The sequence below is a fragment of the Bombina bombina genome, chromosome 1 (genome assembly GCF_027579735.1).
Source record: "Bombina bombina isolate aBomBom1 chromosome 1, aBomBom1.pri, whole genome shotgun sequence".
Classification (NCBI taxonomy): domain Eukaryota; kingdom Metazoa; phylum Chordata; class Amphibia; order Anura; family Bombinatoridae; genus Bombina; species Bombina bombina.
This window is the reverse complement of record NC_069499.1, coordinates 684,588,275-684,608,044: the sequence shown is the minus strand read 5'-3', so window position 1 is coordinate 684,608,044 and position 19,770 is coordinate 684,588,275. Positions and strand designations below refer to the sequence as shown.

At 37.4% G+C, this 19,770-nt stretch overlaps 1 protein-coding gene across 1 annotated transcript in view; it reads left to right on the top strand.

Moving 5' to 3' along the window:
• IL1RAPL2 (interleukin 1 receptor accessory protein like 2) overlaps positions 1-19,770 on the top strand; it is a 1,497,664-nt gene that overhangs the window by 1,455,279 nt on the left and 22,615 nt on the right. The window contains exon 10 of the mRNA XM_053699168.1: positions 14,685-14,855. Coding sequence (XP_053555143.1) covers positions 14,685-14,855 — 171 coding nt within the window. The remainder of the gene's footprint in view (positions 1-14,684; positions 14,856-19,770) is intronic.

The window sequence follows — 19,770 nt, the reverse complement described above, 5'->3', positions numbered from 1 at the left end:
TATGCCGGTTATAAGACTTGATGCACACTGGCTTCCTTATGATCTCAGCTCTGCCACGTACAGAAACCGCCACCGTCCTCTCTGTGTGGATGGTGGTAAGAAGGTATACATCCTTCTTGTCTCTGTACTTCAGTGCCAACAGCTCCTCTTGGCGCAGAGCTGAGGTCTCCCCCCTTCGTAGCCGGGTGCGTACAAGCTGTCCTGGGAAACCTGCGCGGTTCTTTTTAATTGTACCGCAAGCTACTGTATCAAAGCAATACAGTAGCTTGAACAAAAGGACACTTGTATACAAATTGTCTAAGTACAAGTGATACCCTTTGTTCATTAGGGGTAATATCAGGTCCCAGACAATCTTGCCAGTGGTTCCCATATGTTCTGGGCAACCTGGAGGGTCAAGGTGGCTATCCTTTCCCTCATACACCCGGAAGGCCTGAGTATACCCAGTCTCGCTGTCACAGAGCTTATACACCTTTACCCCATATCTGGAGCGTTTGGAAGGAATATACTGCTTGAATCCCAGCCTTCCCTTATACTTCATTAGGGATTCATCAACGCATATATTCCTTCCAGGTGTATAAGCCTCTGCAAACCTGGCAGAAAAGTGGGTTATCAGGGGGCGGATTTTATACAGCCTGTCAAATTGGGGATGCTCCCTAGGGGGGCACAGGCTGTTGTCGCTGAAGTGCATGAAATGCAGAATTATTTCATACCTCTTCCTCGACATAGTCTGGGAGAAAATGGGGGTAGAGCAGATGGGGCTAGTACTCCAGTAGGAGCGAATGGAGGGTTTCTTTATGATGCCCATCAGCATAGTCAATGCCCAGAATTTTTTGAATTCTGGCACATTGATGGGGGCCCATTGCTGCTTTGCCAAACATGTTCCAGGCTTTGCAGCACGGAACTGATGGGCATATAAATTAGTTTGGGCGACAATGTTCCCCAATATATCATCGCCCATAAACACTTCCAGAAACTGCTGGGGGCTAAAACCTGCCACATCTATATTTATGCCAGCATTTGCTGTGAAGGGTGGGATATCTGGCCTCTGGAGATGAGGCGTTACCCACTCTTCAACAGCAATGGCAGCAACACGCCTCCTTCTGGCAGGGGGGCTAGCAGGGGGGCTGGCAGGGGGGGTAGCAGGGGGGCTGGCAGGGGGGCTAGCAGCCACAGATACATCACTATCAGTTGAGACTGCATCTAGTGATGTATCTGAGCACATGGCAGGGTCAAAATTGGGGTCTGAGTCAGAAATAGAGGCATCTGACTCTGACGCAAGGATGGCATACGCCTCCTCAGCACTATATCTTTTCTGTGACATTTTTGTATCTGTCACAGAAAACAATTACTAAAAAAAATTAAATTAACTAAATTAATTAACTAAATTAACTAGCAAAAAAGTACAGCTATGCTACTGCCAGTGATTTATAGCGATCACTGGCAAGCTAGGGGTTAATGGCTCTGAAAATTAAATTAAATTAACTAAATGTTTCTGAAAAGAGCCTTTGGGTTTTTAAAAAATTACAACAACAAAATTAACCCCTAAAAAAATGCACAGACAGCAAAAAAGTACAGCTATGCAACTGCCAGTGATTTATAGCGATCACTGGCAAGCTAGGGGTTAATGGCTCTGAAAATTAAATTAACTAAATGTTTCTGAAAAGAGCCTTTGGGTTTTTAAAAAATTACAACAACAAAATTAACCCCTAAAAAAATGCACAGACAGCAAAATGCAGCAAAAAAAAGTGCACCTATGCTACTGCCAGTGATATATAGTGATCACTGGCAAGCTAGGGGTTAATGGCTCTGAAAATTAAATTAAATTAACTAAATGTTTCTGAAAAGAGCCTTTGGGTTTTTAAAAAATTACAACAACAAAATTAACCCCTAAAAAAATGCACAGACAGCAAAATGCAGCAAAAAAAAAGTGCACCTATGCTACTGCCAGTGATATATAGTGATCACTGGCAAGCTAGGGGTTAATGGCTCTGAAAAGAGCCTTTGGTTCTATATTTTTTAACAAATAAAAGAAATAAATCTCTCTCTCTGCTAAATACAGGTCTCTCTCTCTCTCCAACAAAATGGCAAGTGAGGAGAGGGAGGGAGATCCACACTGATCATAGTCAATATTTACAAATATTGACATGATCAGACAAATGGGGTATTTTATTATTATTATTTTTTTTAGGGTGGGAGGCTCAGATTGGGTGACCCTAGCTTGCCCCTATGATGATGCAGGCTAGGGACACCCCCAGAGGCCCCATGATGCACTGGGCATCGCCATCTTGGATGCCTAGTGAAGGGGGAGGGGGGGGGGCTATTTAGGGCTTTTTTTTATTTTATTCGTTTTTTTTTTTTATTTATTTTTTTTACTTTTATTTTACAACTAACTAAGTGCCTCGACCCACCGAGGCACTTAGCACACAAGCAGAGCATCGGAAGCGTGTCTGATCGCTTCCGATGCTCTGAAACACTGCCGGGCTCCACGTGGAGCGAAACCGGAAGTGATCACTCGTGGGGGAGTGATCAATCCGGTCCCGGCACTCGGGAACAGTATTGCAGGATGCCTAGACATCAAGGCAAGCCTGCAATACTGTTAGAGCAGCTGGAAGCGATTTCGATCGCTTCCAGTGCTCTGTTAAACCGACGACGTATGCCATACGTCCTCGGTCGTTAAGTGCTTTTTTTTGAGGACGTATGGCATACGTCGTCGGTCGTTAAGGGGTTAAGCTGCGTAATCCAAACAGCCAAATCACGTACGCGTTCATGTATTCCCCATAGAATTCAATGGAGAAGACAAATAGAAAAAAAATAAACACAAAAAACCCTAATATGTTGCGCAAAGCCCATGACGTGTTCTCCTTGAGAAGTGAACATGAAAATGCAAATATTTCATATTGCAAGAATGTCTTCGTAACGGAATATGTTCTATTTATTTATAAATAAATATTTCTCTTTATATATGATGATTTTTGGACTGATATATCTATTTATAGCGAGATAGGTATATAAATATATATATATATATATATATATATATATATATATATATATATATAGATATCTTGAGATCTATATGCGAATATCTCTTTGAAAATCCCTCTGAGATATTGTTTAATGCACATAAGAGTGTAATGTGAAATATTTTCATTATCTGCACATATTGCTATACATATAAATCCATTTCTCGATGATGTATGTGTATGTATGTCAATGTAAAATCCCTTTGTCTGCTTTTTTTTTCTAAGTCCTGAGATCTCCTATTTTTGAGCCCTTATAACTTGTGTGTGCAATATTTTTTTTAAAATAATTTTTATTAGACAGTGTTAATATGAGCGCAACTGTACTTTGTAATGAATTTTTGAAGTGTTTTGTGAAACTTTTATGTTGCGCAAAACTGTTAACTACAACTCTTCGAGCGTGGAAAGGATTGTTGTGTAAAAGGCGAGTGGGCACACGCTGTGCAATGGTGGAAATTGATTGTGAAAAGACCATATTGCGCGTGGAAAACTCATATTACGCGACTTGTAATTTTGCCCAATACATTTTGGTTTAAAGAGACAGTAAATTCAAAATTAAATTTTCTCAATTCAGACAGAGGGGCTTAATTATCATAGTGCTAGCGAATATGATCCGATATTGCGGATCATGTCCGCTGCACATCGATAAATGCCGACAGCATACGTTGGCATTTATCATTGCACTAGCAGTTCTTGTGAACTGCAGGTGCAATGCCGCCCCCTGCAGATTTGCGGCCAATCGGCGCTAGCAGGGGGTGTCAATTAACCCAATCACATTCGGTTGATTTCTGGTGATGTCTGTCTGCCGCCTCAGAGCAGGCAGACAGGTTATGGAGCAGTGGTCTTTATCAAGCTCCGTACGGAGCTTGATAAATATGCCCCAGAGCATGCAGTTTTAAACAACTTTACAATTAAAGGGACACTGTGCCCATTTTTTTTCTTTTGTGATTCAGACAAAGCATGCAATTTTAAGCAACTTTCTAATTTAATCCTATTATCAATTTTTCTTCGTTCTCTTGCTATCTTTATTTGAAAAAGAAGGCATCTAAGCTAAGGAGTCAGACAATTTTTGGTTCAGCACCATGGACCGCACTTGTTTATTGGTGGGTGAATTTATCCACCAATCAGCAAGAACAACCCAGGTTGTTCACCAAAAATGGGCCGGCATCTAAACTTACATTCTTGCTTTTCAAAAAAAGATACCAAGAGAATTAAGAAAATTTGATAATTGGAGTAAATTAGAAAGTTGCTTAAAATTGCATGCTCTATCTGAATCACGAAAGACAAAAATTGGGTTCAGTGTCCCTTTAACTTCTATTATTTAATTTGCTTCATTCTTTTGGTAATCTTTGTTGAAAAGGTAGGTTCTTGAGTAGAAATGCACTACTGGGAGTTAGCTGCTGTATTTTTTAAAGGGTTCAGGACAGTTAGATAGTTATAGGTGGGAATATTTCATTCCTAGACCCAGACAGTATATTGTGTTGAGTCGGCCCTTTGTTATTGCATATTTTTCTAAGCACTTTATATTACTTATGTAGTGATCTTTAAAATACTGGTAGAATAACTAAGGTGTTCTATTTACTCATCTACTGCAACAGACACCTGTTGCTGTAGGAAAAAATGCTCTGCGTGCAGATTAGGCCTCTGTCCTCTATACTTAGTAATATAAAAACAAAATGCTCTGCATGCAGAATAGGCCCCTGTCCTCTACACTTGGTAATATAAAAACAAAATGCTCTGCATGCAGAATAGGCCTCTGTCCTCTACACTTGGTAATATAAAAACAAAATGCTCTGCATGCAGAATAGGCCTCTGTCCTCTACACTTGGTAACAGAAAAACAAAATGCTCTGCATGCAGAATAATCCTTTGTCCTCTATATTTAATAATATAAAAACAAAATCCTCTGCATGCAGAAGAGGCATCTGTCCTCTACACTTGATCTAATAAAAACAAAATGCTCTGCATGCAGAATAATCCTCTGTCCTCTAAATTTAGTAATATAAAAACAAAATGCTCTGCATGCAGAATAGGCCTCTGTCCTCTACACTTGGTAACAGAAAAACAAAATGCTCTGCATGCAAAATAATCCTCTGCCCTCTATATTTAATAATATAAAAACAAAATGCTCTGCATGCAGAAGAGGCCTCTGCCATCTACACTTGGTCTAATAAAAACAAAATGCTCTGCATGCAGAATAATCCTCTGTCCTCTAAATTTAGTAATATAAAAACAAAATGCTCTGCATGCAGAATAGGCCTCTGTCCTCTACACTTTGTAACAGAAAAACAAAATGCTCTGCATGCCGAATAGGCCTCTCTCCTCTACACTTGGTCTAATAAAAACAAAATGCTCTGCATACAGAATAATCCTCTGTCCTCTACACTTGATAATTTGAAACATTTCAAATGTTTGTATAATAATATTTAATTTTTATTCTTATAGCATATTGTTTTGATTGCCAGTTCTCCTGAGGATTTATAGAAAGAAAAAAATGAATTTCTGTGAAAGTTAAATAGAAGTTGTATTGATAAGAAAGAATGTTTATTTTTCTTTTTATCTAAATAAAATTAAGTATTCTCTATAAATAATTGTTGAAAATGAAGGATAAATCCTATGGAGGTGCGCACAGCTCATAGCCGAGACCCGGCTCAAAAAACAGTCTCAGGGAGAGCAAAGTTCCTGGAACAGCCAGCAACCAATGTAATCGGCAGCACTCTTGGATAGGAATAGTAACAAAAATCTGTAGGAGCAGAGAAAAGAGAGGCGCCTTATGGGACAGTATCGTAGTGCAGCGACAGAGACAGCACACACAATGAGTCAGGGTACTCACAAAGATTTTGGCATAAACGTATGCCTCACTAAACAGGACGGAACCATAGTCGCCCGCCAGACAGACCAATGGGAAGATGTATCCGGAACTCCAGGGTCCAATCCGCAGCTACAGGAGGTAGAGGCGTCAAAGGAACAAATCGTCCGTGATAGGACCAATTACTATGAGCTCTAAGTATGAGAGGCAGGTAAACGGACCAACCAAGAAGCAGTATACAAAGAGCGGGGATATCGTAAAAACAAATTTATTAAAAATCACTGTTAAAACATATATTATTTATGGAATAGAAACAGCAACGCGTTTCTCGACCTTCCGGTCGTTTCATCAGGCTGATATTACATTTGATAACCCCGCTCTATTTAACATGAGAGTCATCCAATCACAGACCGGTCTGTGTCCACACCCTTCATGGGGCCAATCATAGGTTACGATTGACATCTGTAGTGACAATTGCACCTGCTCAATAATGAATAAGAGATGAAGGATGTGGAAACATTACCGACTGTAATATACATACATGGCAATCAAATATTAAATATAAAACAATTGGAATTTACTCAAAATAAAAAACATAATATATAAAAAACATAAAATCAGAGTCCGCAGTCACAAACAATTCATATATACTTCATATAATCATAACCTTAGATTAAATGTAGTGCCTAAATTGGTAAATATAACTATGTGGGATAGTTAATTCTAACATCATAGGTTAGTATGTGGAGATCCTAAGCAGTTCATAAATAGAAACCAAATATATACAAATTTGACTAGAACCCTATGAACCGATCACAAGCAGAACTGCGTCTGCAATTCTTATATTGACAATCAGAGGTCTAAAGTGACATGAGAGGTATAAATCTACTAGATAATATATATAATAATAAAATATAACATAAAAAATATATATAATAAATAAGAAGTGCAGAGACAGCACCGGCTGTATGAAGCACACAAAGCAAATATGTGCCCATAAGATGAGTTGGTGCCTAATCAATGCCACTAGCGAAAAATCATTGGCAGTATACTATAGTGATCTGAACATATAAGATATAACTAGTGACTATATAACTAAAATAAATCATAATTAATCTTCAGCCGCACAGCATAAATTAGATTAAGTTAGTCTAGATTTAAATCTCTGCTTTACTGAGGGTAAAGTGACTAGCACTACCTTCTTTAAAGCAGTTGATTGTAACAGCTATCTTGATTTTAAGAGTTGCCATTACTATCCTTGGAAACTAGATGTCCCTTATGGCCAGTTTAAAAGGGTACGCCGAAATTGTAGTTCCATGGCCGACTATGAATCTCAGAGTCTTATTCTTAAGGAACGTTTTAGGGAAAAACATTACCCTAATACTATTATAGAAAATGGCTTTCTGAGAGCCAAAAATGATGATAGGGACAAATACTTCACCGGTTCTAATGCACAACTGGAACCTACGAATAATAGTAATTTTCATAGAGATCCTCTGTTCATCACTCAATTCAACCACAATCACAATTTAATTAGAGAGATCGTTACTAGACATTGGCAAATTCTGCTTAAAGATCCTATTTTGAAAAAAACTTTGGATGACAAACCCAGAGTAGTGTATAGAAGGGCTCCAACCCTTAAAACAATGTTGGCTCCTAGCAAGATCGTTAAACATAGACAGTCATATCCTGGTGTTAACAGTAGTAACTTGCGACATGGGTCATTTAAATGTAGACGAGCATGCTGCAAGATGTGCATTTTTATTGGTGATCAGCGGAAAACCTTTAGGTCGAGTGTCACCAACAAGTCCTATACTATAATTGGTCATGCCTCTTGCGCTTCCACGTATGTAGTCTATCTACTCACTTGTGTCTGTGGGGCCCAATATGTAGGGCGTACCTGCAGACATCTCAGTACTAGATGGTCTGAACACTATCGGAATATGAAGAAGAACTTCAGACTCCATAGTGTCTCAAGACATTGTAATGATGTACATAAGGGAGATCTTACCTGCTATTCTGTGGTTCCCATTGAATTTGTTCCCAAATCCCATATATACAATCGATTTTTCAGGCTCAGACAGAGGGAGACCTATTGGATCCACTTGCTAAAAAGCATGCATCCAGACGGTCTCAATTTATGTGTTGATCTGGCGGCCTTTTCCTAGAGGTTTGATCCTGGTGTCCCTCTGCCTGAGCCTGCTGTACCCTGTTCCTCTGGATATGTTCGTTTTTTTGTCTCTGATCAATTGGTCATTTATAAACTAATCTTAAGATTCTAACTATTATGATGGAATTTTCTGTCAGTTTTTGATTTACAATATTCTGATCTAAATATAAGATGATCTACATTCAAATATACATTGATATCTCTCTGTCAGAATATATGATCCTTCTTCTAATATGTGTAGCCATCTACATTTCCAAAATGTTTATTGTTACTAACTTAATCTAATTTATGCTGTGCGGCTGAAGATTAATTATGATTTATTTTAATTATACAGTCACTAGTTATCATCTTATCTGTTCAGATCACTATAGTATACTGCCAATGATTTTTCGCTAGTGGCATTGATTAGGCACCAACTCATCTTATGGGCACATATTTGCTTTGTGTGCTTCATACAGCCGGTGCTGTCTCTGCACTTCTTATTTATTATATATATTTTTTATGTTATATTTTATTATTATATATATTATCTAGTAGATTTATACCTCTCATGTCACTTTAGACCTCTGATTGTCAATATGAGAATTGCAGACGCAGCTCTGCTTGTGATCGGTTCATAGGGTTCTAGTCAAATTTGTATATATTTGGTTTCTATTTATGAACTGCTTAGGATCTCCACATACTAACCTATGATGTTAGAATTAACTATCCCACATAGTTATATTTACCAATTTAGGCACTACATTTAATCTAAGGTTATGATTATATGAAGTATATATGAATTGTTTGTGACTGCGGACTCTGATTTTATGTTTTTTATATATTATGTTTTTTATTTTGAGTAAATTCCAATTGTTTTATATTTAATATTTGATTGCCATGTATGTATATTACAGTCGGTAATGTTTCCACATCCTTCATCTCTTATTCATTATTGAGCAGGTGCAATTGTCACTACAGATGTCAATCGTAACCTATGATTGGCCCCATGAAGGGTGTGGACACAGACCGGTCTGTGATTGGACAACTCTCATGTTACATAGAGCGGGGTTATCAAATGTAATATCAGCCTGATGAAACGACCGGAAGGTCGAGAAACGCGTTGCTGTTTCTATTCCATAAATAATATATGTTTTAACAGTGATTTTTAATAAATTTGTTTTTACGATATCCCCGCTCTTTGTATACTGCTTCTTGGTTGGTCCGGTTACCTGCCTCTCATACTTAGAGCTCATAGTAATTGGTCCTATCACGGACGATTTGTTCCTTTGACGCCTCTACCTCCTGTAGCTGCGGATTGGACCCTGGAGTTCCGGATACATCTTCCCATTGGTCTGTCTGGCGGGCGACTATGGTTCCGTCCTGTTTAGTGAGGCATACGTTTATGCCAAAATCTTTGTGAGTACCCTGACTCATTGTGTGTGCTGTCTCCTGTCTCTGTCGCTGCACTACGATACTGTCCCATAAGGCGCCTCTCTTTTCTCTGCTCCTACAGATTTTTATAAATAATTGTTGAATATTTTGAGCCTTTATAGAATACTTAATACACTAAGCATGTAAATACTTTATGGAACCTAAAAAAATGTTTTGGGTTAACTGTAACATAACTGTAACATAACTGTAGAGTCTTGTTTCTTTCAAAAATGTCTAGTAAATTGAATGAAACATTGTAAATGTTTAAACCAAGTATGTGCAGTCAACAAATTTCCACAAGGACACATTTTAAATTAATAAAAATATATATATATATATATAAATATATATATATATATATATATATATATATATATATATATATATATATATATATATATATATATATATATATATATATATAAAAATATATATATATACGTATATGTAATCTTTAGAGGATTCATCTTATATCAAGATAATTAATACTATTTAAGGAACCAGTAACAAATATATTGGATTAACATGGGAATAAGGCCTATAAATGGAGAGGAAGATTATTTATTAGGGGACAGATATAAAGCTCTTAAGGACTTAAAGGGACATGAAACCCAAATTTTTTCTTTCATGATTTAGAAAGCTGTTGCAATTATAAACAACTTTTTAATTTACTTCTATTATCTAATTTGCTTATTTGTCTTGATATTCTTCGCTAAAAAGCATATCTAGATATGCTCAGTAGCTGCTGATTGGTAGATGCACATAGATGCCTTGTGTGATTGGCTCACACATGTGCATTGCTATTTCTTCACCAAAGATAGCTAAAGAATTAAGCAAATTAGATAATAGACGTAATTTGGAAAGTTATTTAAAATTGTATTCTCTACTTTAATCATTAAATATTTTTTTGGGGTTTAGTGTCCCTTTAAAGGGACAGTCAACAGCAAAATTGTTATTGTTTAAAAAGTTAGATAATGCCTTTACTACCCATTCCCCAGATTTGCACAGCCAACATTGTTATATTAATATACTTTATAACATTTAACCCCTTAGTGACCAGACCATTTTTTAATTTTCTTACCCTTAAGGGCCAGGGCTATTTTTACATGTTGAAGTGTTTGTGTTTAGCTGTAATTTTCCTCTTACTCATTTACTGTACCCACACATATTATATACCATCTTTCTCGCCATTAAATGGACTTTCTAAAGATAACATTATTTTCATCATATCATATAATTTACTATAATTTGTTTTATAAAATATGATGAAAAAATGGAAAAAACACACTTTTTCTTATTTGACCCCCAAAATCTGTTACACATCTACAACCACCAAAAAACACCCATGCTAAATAGTTTCTAAATTTTGTCCTGAATTTAGAAATACCCAATGTTTACATGTTCTTTGCTTTTTTTGCGAGTTATATGGCAATAAGTACAAGTAGCACTTGGCTATTTCCAAGCCATTTTTATTTTCAAAATTAGCGATAGTTACATTGTAAGACTGATATCAGTCAGGAATCACTGAATAACCCTTCACATTTATATTTTTTTAATAGACAAACCAAAGTATTGATCTAAGCCCATTTTGGTATATTTCATACCACAATTTCACCGCCAAATGCGATCAAATAAAAAAAAAAAAACTTTTTCACAAACTTTATCTTTCTCACTAAAATTATTTACAAACAGCTTGTGCAATTATGGCACAAATGATTGTAAATGCTTCTCTGGGATCATAAATAGCAGACATATATGGCTTTGGTATTACTTTTTGGTAATTAGAAGGCCGCTAAATTCCGCTGCGCACCACACTTGTATTATGCCCAGCAGTGAAGGGGTTATATAGGTAGCTTGTAGGGTTAATTTTAGCTTTAGTGTAGTGTAGTAGACAACCCAAAGTATTGATCTAGGCCCATTTTGTATATTTCACAGCCAAATGCGATGAAATAAAAAAAATTGTTAACTTTTTCACTAACTTTAGGGTTCTCACTAAAATTATTTACAAACAGCTTGTGCAATTATGGCACAAATGGTTGTAAATGCTTCTCTGGGATCCTCTTTGTTCAGAAATAACAGACATATATGGCTTCTGCATTGCTTTTTTGGTAATTAGAAGTCCGCTAAATGCCCCTGTGCACCACACTTGTATTATGCCCAGCAGTTAAGGGGTTAATTAGGTAACTTGTAGGGTTAATTTTAGCTTTAGTGTAGAGATCAGCCTCCCACCTGACACATTGCACCCCCTGATCCCTCCCAGACCCCCCTAAAACAGCTCTCTTCCCTCCCCCACCTCACAATTGTCACTGCCATCTTAAGTGCTGGCAGAAAGTCTGCCAGTATAAAAATAACGTTTTTTTGTTTTTTTTTTAAGATTTTTGTTTTTATATATTTTATCTTTAGTGTAGGATCCCCCATTACCTCCTAACCTCCCTGACCCCCCCCCAATAGCTCTCTTAGCCTCCCCCCTCGACCTATTGGCCTGCCATTTGTGTCTAAAAAAAAATAATAAAACCACTAATTTCTGTAGTGTAGCTGCCCACCCTTAATACGCTACCCACCCTCCCCCTCCCAGATCCCTTCTCCAACATTTTCTTCCCTTCTCCCTCTCCCTTTTCTGTCTTGGACTGTACTGTTACTGAATGTAGTGCACAGGCTCACGCCCTCGCCTCCTCGTGTGCTCTAGGAAACATTGGGGACAGGATCCGGATCTCCACCCACGATGGGCTGCGCACCTGCCTCCCTGCTATGGCTCCCAACCACCAAAGATCAGTACCATCACTGGCCGATGCAGACAGGGCTACAGAGTGGCTCTTTCTGCATTGGATGCCTAAAATGTTTTATTACAGGAGGCCTCAATATTGAGGCATCACTGCAATAACATGAAAGTGGTACGTCCTTGGTCAGTAAGTGACAGTTTTTGTAGGACGTACCCTTTATGTCCTTGGTCCTTAAGGGGTTAAACCTCTAAATTTCTGCCTGTTTCTAAATCCCTACAGACAGCCTCTTATCACATGCTTTTTATTAGCTTTTCACAACAGAAAACTGCTAGTTCATGTGGGCTATATAGATAACATTGTGTTCACATGCGTGGGTTGTGGATGACACTGCACTAATTGGCTAAAATGCAAGTCATGTAATAAGGGGGCTGTCAAAAGAGGCTTAGATACAAGGTAATTACAAAGGTAAAAAAGTGTATTAATATAACCATGTTGGCTGTGCAAAACCGGGGAATGGGTAATAAAGGGATTATCTATTATTTTAAACAATAACAATTTTGGAGTTTACTGTCCCTTTAAGCTGCTTGTGTGTGAATCCCACAGGTATTTACTAACACAAGTGAATAGAGATCTAGAGATTAAAACATTACAGAGCATATCTGTTACTGCAGAAAAATAAAAATGTTATATAACCACACTATGTTGATATACCAATCTTAGAAAAGATAAACCAAAGTCCAAAATCAATTTCCACTTCTTTATTGATTCAGAATTCCTTTATAAATATTAATTGAAAGAACAGAACTAGGAATATAGTGCAATATTTACACATTCACAAACATTGTTGGCTGAAACTATACTCACACTTCAGAGAGCTACTTAACTCAAAGTTCAGTGCACATGTGCATAAACTCTATCTCCGACAGATGTCAGAATTCTTCTAAAATGTATTAAATGCTCAAAACAAATTAATTCAGAGGTAAAAGTGTCCCTTACTGTGTAAAAGTCCTACGGCAACCATAAAAAGACTGCATATACCTTGTGACAGAACGTTTCTGATAAATTGCTGAACAAACAGCTAGTAAGCACAATTAGACTGTCATGGTTGCCAGTTATAGTAGGATAGACCCTTCCCAATGACACACCTCTTCATATTGTATGCAACTTATATTTCATCACTGATGATGGAGGATGACTGGAAGCTAAATAGCTAAAGTAGCTCTCTGAAGGTTAAGTGTTGGGTACCAATGTTTGTGAATGTGTTAAGACAATATTACACTATATTTCTGTTTTTTCGAGGGCCGTTTATGAAGGAATCCTGAATCAATGAAGAACTGGACATTGAATTTTTGACTTTGGTCTGCACTCTCTTTTAGGACTGGTATATCAACACAGTGTGGTTATATTACATTTTTATTTTTGTGGGAATTTTACACTGTTTAGGTGGATGGCATTTAGTGTTTTTATTTCTCATATACTATATGTTACTGTACTTCATTGTTAAAAAAAAAAAAAAATCTTTGCTTTTACATTCACAAAACATTATTGTCCCTATTCATGACTTTATATACATGATTTTTTCCCCCTATAGCATTTCAGTCCATAAAACAGTGAACATTTCAATTACTTAAAGGGATATGAAACTCAAGTTTTTTCTGTCATAAATTAGAGAGCATGCAATTTTAACTTTCCAGTTTACTTCTCTTATCTGATTTGTTTCTTTCTCTTGGTATCCTTTTTTGAAAATCATACCTAGAGAGGCATAGGTTCTGCACATATATGCCTCATGTTATTGGCTCATCCATGCCCATTGCTGTGTCTTCAACAAAAGGATACTGGGGCTTCATGTTCCTTTAAATTAGCTATTAATTTCAATTGGGTGTCCATGTAGGACCATATTATTGCTTTGATTTTTATTTTATTTTTTATAAATTGAAATTTAACAAATATTTAAAGTGATGGTAAATCCTAGCATTTGTGAAACGTTAGGATTTACCATTGGAACAAATAAAGGGGACTTTCATTCATGAAGTATAAAATGCTTAATTCTGAAAGCTCCTTTATTTGTTTGCAGCGTTCGCCACACTGAGCTGCTAAGGCAGCCCACGGTAGAACACTATTTGGTTGAGAGGTGATGTTTCCACCTCTTAGCCAATAGCAGTGCAGGCAAATCCGGCTTGGTGCCGTAATATATTACGTCACCTCTCAGCCAAATAGCGGTCTGCCATGGGCTGCCTTTGCAGCTTGGTGCTGTGAACACTGCAAACAAATAAAGGAGCTTTTAGAATGAAGTATTTTATACTTCATGAATAAAAGTCCACTTTATTTGTTCCAATGGTAAATCCTAGGGTTTCACAAATGCTAGGAGTTACCATTGCTTTAATAATACCTTATGTGAAAATATAACATTCATAGTAATGTGTAATTTTTAATATGAATGTGCTTAGTATGTAAAATATATTAATCTACATGTGTATTTAGTTGTGTATTATTTAAGTTACAAGTTTTACAAAGTATGTAATTATTTCTCTTTTGCTTTTTCTCCCCGGGAAGACAATAAGGAATATGATGCCTATCTTTCATACACCAAAGTTGATCCGGACTCCTTAGATAATGAAAGCAAAGAAGAAGAGCAGTTTGCACTCGAAATTCTTCCAGATATCCTGGAGAAACATTATGGATACAAACTATTTATTCCGGACAGGGATATGATTCCCAGTGGAAGTAAGTATATAAACAAAACTATTCTGTGATTTGTTCTTCTCATACTTGCTTTGACATGTAAACTCCTGATTCCACCGGACCTGCAGATCACCCCTGCAAAATGTAGTACACATCAGTTGGTAACTCATGGGCAGGGCTCTCTATTTCACCATTTGAGTGTCTGTCTTTTGATTATCATGCAGCAACAGCACACACAGCAGAATTTTTCAGAGCTTTGTAAATGCATTAAAATAATAATTTTAACAGATAATATTGTATGATGATGATGTACAAATTAGGGGGATTTATCACTTGAGCACATGTTATTTTGTCTTCCTTGTAACTACATTTCCCCCTCCAGATGGTAAGTGACTGCCATAGCACAATGAGAATGAACTGACTCAAGCTCTAAAGGTATTTTCAAATGAGGTACCTCGTAACTCTAAAATGCAGTTAATTGCATGCCATTAGTGGCAGATTGCGTTATCAACTTTGCCCATCTCACTTACCCTTAATAGTAGGACCACTTAGGGCCAGATTACGAGTGGAGCACAAACGTTTGCACACAAGCGATAAGGGGTTTGTGCTCGTCGGGCTTACCACTGGTATTCGGAGTTGAAAGTAAATACAATCGCTTTGTTTTTTTCGCTCGTCGGATTAGCTTGCAAATTAAAACAATTTTTAACTAATTATACGAGCCCCATGAGCACAAAAGGTAACACTTTACTTCAGCATGGCAGTGCCCCTTATTTCATATACCTTATTATACATTTACTGAGCTGAGCTTATATAATTTGATTGATCCAACATTGCAATACAACTTTTTTCCTGTTATCATGTTGGTCCTTTACTGGACCTAACACATGTAATCATATTTCTCCAGCATTTAACTACATCATGTTCCAAACACTCTATTGCTATTTACTGAGATTAGCTTATATAACTGCTGCTTTACTAGGATCCTAACATTCTTGCCTGGTATTACACAATCTCTAGCTGACATGGTTTTCATTGCTCACTTCATCCACTGCTATAGATTATTATTCTTTTCTTTCATGTAATTGGCAAGAGTCCATGAGCTAGTGACGTATGGGATATATAATCCTACCAGGAGGGGCAAAGTTTCCCAAACCTCAAAATGCCTATAAATACACCACACCCACAATTCAGTTTTACAAACGTTGCCTCTTATGGAGGTGGTGAAGTAAGTTTGTGCTAAGATTTCTACGTTGACATGCGCTTCTCAGCATTTTGAAGCCCTATTCCTCTCAGAGTACAGTGAATGTCAGAGGGATGTGAAGGGAGTATCACTTATAGAATACAATGATTTCCCTAACGTGGGTCTATTTCATAGGTTCTCTGTTATCGTTCGTAGAGATTCATCTCCTACCTCCCTTTTCAGATCGACGATATACTCTCAAATTTACCATTACCTCTACTAAAGAACTGTTTCTGTACTGGTTTGGCTATCTGCTATATGTGGATGGGTATCTTTTGGTAAATATGTTTTCATTACTTAAGACACCTCAGCTATGGTCTGGCACTTTATGTATTAATATAAAGTTCTAAATATATGTATTGTACTTATATTTGCCATGAGTCAGGTTTATGTATATTTCCCTTTGCAGACTATCAGTTTCATATTTAGGAAAAAACATATTTAGAAAAAAGCCAAAATAGTTCAGCACCAGTATCTAAAATATGCTTGGTGCAGGGTTCACACTCCACTCAAAAACCCTCAAAACAATGTAAAGTCCAAGAAGCAGCTGCACCATATAAATAATCCTTTATTAGGTTAGTACAAAAGCATAAAAATGCAACGTGATGTTTATTGCGTCATTCTTGGCGCAAGTTTTTTTTTTGGCGCAAAGGTACGTCCAGTAACACAAATTAGTCATTTCCGGGGTCTTATTTGACGCTGAGTTTCCTTGCACAAAGTTGCATCTGCAATGATCAGGTGTGTCATTTTCGGATGTTGTTAGCGCCAAAAAAAACCATTTTGCCTTGTGCGCCTTACTTGGCACAAAATAATTTCATTATTTAAAACCTCATTCCTATATGCCTCTTGCCTTTTTCAATGTCAGAGGGCTATGCTGTTTGCATTTATTTCCCATTCCTGAAACTGCCATATAAGAAAATTGATCATTTTGCTTTATATGTTGTTTTTTCTCTTACATTTGCAAGATGTCTCAATCTGATCCTGTCTCAGAAACCACTGTTAGAACCCTGCTGTCTGATAACAGTTCTACCAAAGCTAAGTGTATCTGTTGTAAATTTGTGGATATTATATCTCCAGCTATAGTATGTAATAGTTGTCATGATAAGCTTGTACATGCAGAGAATGTATCCATCAGTAATAGTGCAATGCCTGTTGTTCCTTCAACATCTAATGTACATGATATCCCTGTGAATATATAAGATTTTATTGCTGATGCGATTCAGAAGGCTTTGTCTGCTATCCCGCCTTCTAATAAACGTTAAAGGTTTTTTAAAACTTCTCATAAAGTTGATGAAATTTCAAATGACCGACAACATACTGAATTATCCTCCTCTGATGAGGATCTATCTGATTCAGAAGATCCTACCTCAGATATTGACACTGACAAATCTACTTATTTATTTAAAATGGAGTATATATTCGTTCCTTGTTAAAAGAGGTGTTGATAACGTTGGATATTGAGGAAACTAGTCCTCTTGATACTAAAACTAGTAAACATTTAAATTCTGTTTATAAACCTCCTGTGGTTACTCCATAGGTTTTTCCAGTTCCTGATGCTATTTCTGATATGATTTCTAAGGAATGGAATAGGCCTGGTACTTCTTTTATCCCTTCTTCGAGGTTTAAACAATTTTATCCTTTGCCAGCAGTTAGATTTGAGATTTGGGAAAAGATCCCCAGAGTTGATGGGGCTATTTCTACTCTTGCCAAACGTACTACTATTGCTATGGAAGACAGTACTTCCTTTAAGCACCCTTTAGATAGGAAACTTTAATCTTATCTAAGGAAAGCTTTTTTATATTCTGGCTATCTTCTCAGGCCTACCATTTCTATGGCTGATGTTGCAGCTGCATCAACTTTTTTGGTTGGAAAGTTTAGTGCAACAGAAAATGGATCCTGATTTGTCTAGCACTGGTAGCTTGCTTCAACATGCCAATCATTTTATCTGTGATGCCATTTTTGATATAATCAAAATTGATGTTAAATCTACGTCTTTAGCTATTTTAGCTAGAAGAGCATTGTGGCTCAAATATTGGAATGCTGACATGGTATCTAAGTCTAGAATACTATCTCTTTCTTTCCAAGGTAATAATTTATTTGGTTCTCAGTTGGATTCGATTATTTCAACTGTCACTCGGGGGAAGGGAGTTTTTTTGCCTCAAGATAAAAGACCTAAGGGTAAATCTAAAGCTTCTAACCATTCTCGTTCCTTTCTACAAAATAAGGAACAGAAACCCAATCCTTCCCCCAAAGAATCTGGTTCCAAATGGAAACCTTCTTCAAGTTGGAATAAATCCAAGCTGTTTAAGAAACCAAAGCCAGCCCCCAAGTCTGCATGAAGGTGCGGCCCTCATTCCAGATCAGCTGGTAGGGGGCAGATTAAGATTCTTCCAAAGCATTTGGGCAGATTCTGTCCAAAAACAATGGATTCAGAGCAATGTCTCTCAAGGGTACCGAATAGGATTCAGAGTAAGACCTCCTGTGAGAAGATTTTATCTCTCATGCATCCCAGCAAATCCAGTAAAGGCTCAGGCTTTTCTGAAGTGTGTTTCAGACCTGGAGCTTTCAGGGGTAATCATACCAGTTCTGTTTCAGGAACAGGGTCTGGGGTTTTATTCAAATCTATTCATTGTCCCAAAGAAAGAAAATTAATTCAGTTCTGGATCTGAAAATTTTGAATTGTTTTGAAAGAGTGCCAACTTTCAAAATGGTGACTATAAGGACTATTCTGCCTTTTGTTCAGCAAGGGCATTATATGTCCATGATAGACTTACAGGATGCATATCTTCATATTCCAATTCATCCAGACCACTATCGGTTTCTGAGATTCACTTTTCTAGACAAGCATTACCAATTTGTCGCTCTTCAATTTGGCCTAGCGACAGCTCCAAGAATCTTTTCAAAAGGTTCTCGGTGCCCTACTCTCTGTAATCAGAGAACGGGGTATTGCGCTGCTTGTTGGTACTAGCTCAGTCTTTACATTCTGCAGAATCTCACATGAATCAACTAGCGTTGTTTCTTCAAAGACATGGTTGGAGGATCAATTTACCAAAAAGTTCCTTGATTCCTCAGACAAGGGTCACCTTTTTAGGTTTCCAGATAGATTCAGTGTCCATGACTCTGTCTCTAACAGACAAGAGATGATTAAAATTGGTTTCAGCTTGTCGGAACCTTCAGTCTCAATCATTCCCTTCAGTAGCTATGTGCATGGAATTTTTAGGTCTCATGACTGCAGCATCGGACGCGATCCCCTTTGCTCATTTTCATATGAGACCTCTCCAGCTTTGTATGCAGAATCAATTGTGCAGGGATTACACAAATATATCCCAATTAATATCCTTCAATCCCAATATTCGACTCTCTCTGACTTGGTGGTTAGATCGCCATCGTATAGTTCAAGGGGCTTCTTCTGTTCCAACCTGGACTGTGATCACAACAGATGCAAGTCTTTCAGGTTGGGGAGCTGTCTGGGGATCTCTGATAGCACAAGGGGTTTGGAAATCTTAAGAGGCGAGGTTACCAATCAATATTTTAGAACTCCATGCTATTTTCTGGGCTCTTCAGGTTTGGCCTCTGTTGAAGAGAGAACCGTTCATTTGTTTTCAGACAGACAATATCACAACTGTGGCATATGTCAATCATCAGGGATGGACTCACAGTCCCCAAGCTATGAAAGTAGTATCTTGGATACTTGCTTGGGCGGAATCCAGCTCCTGT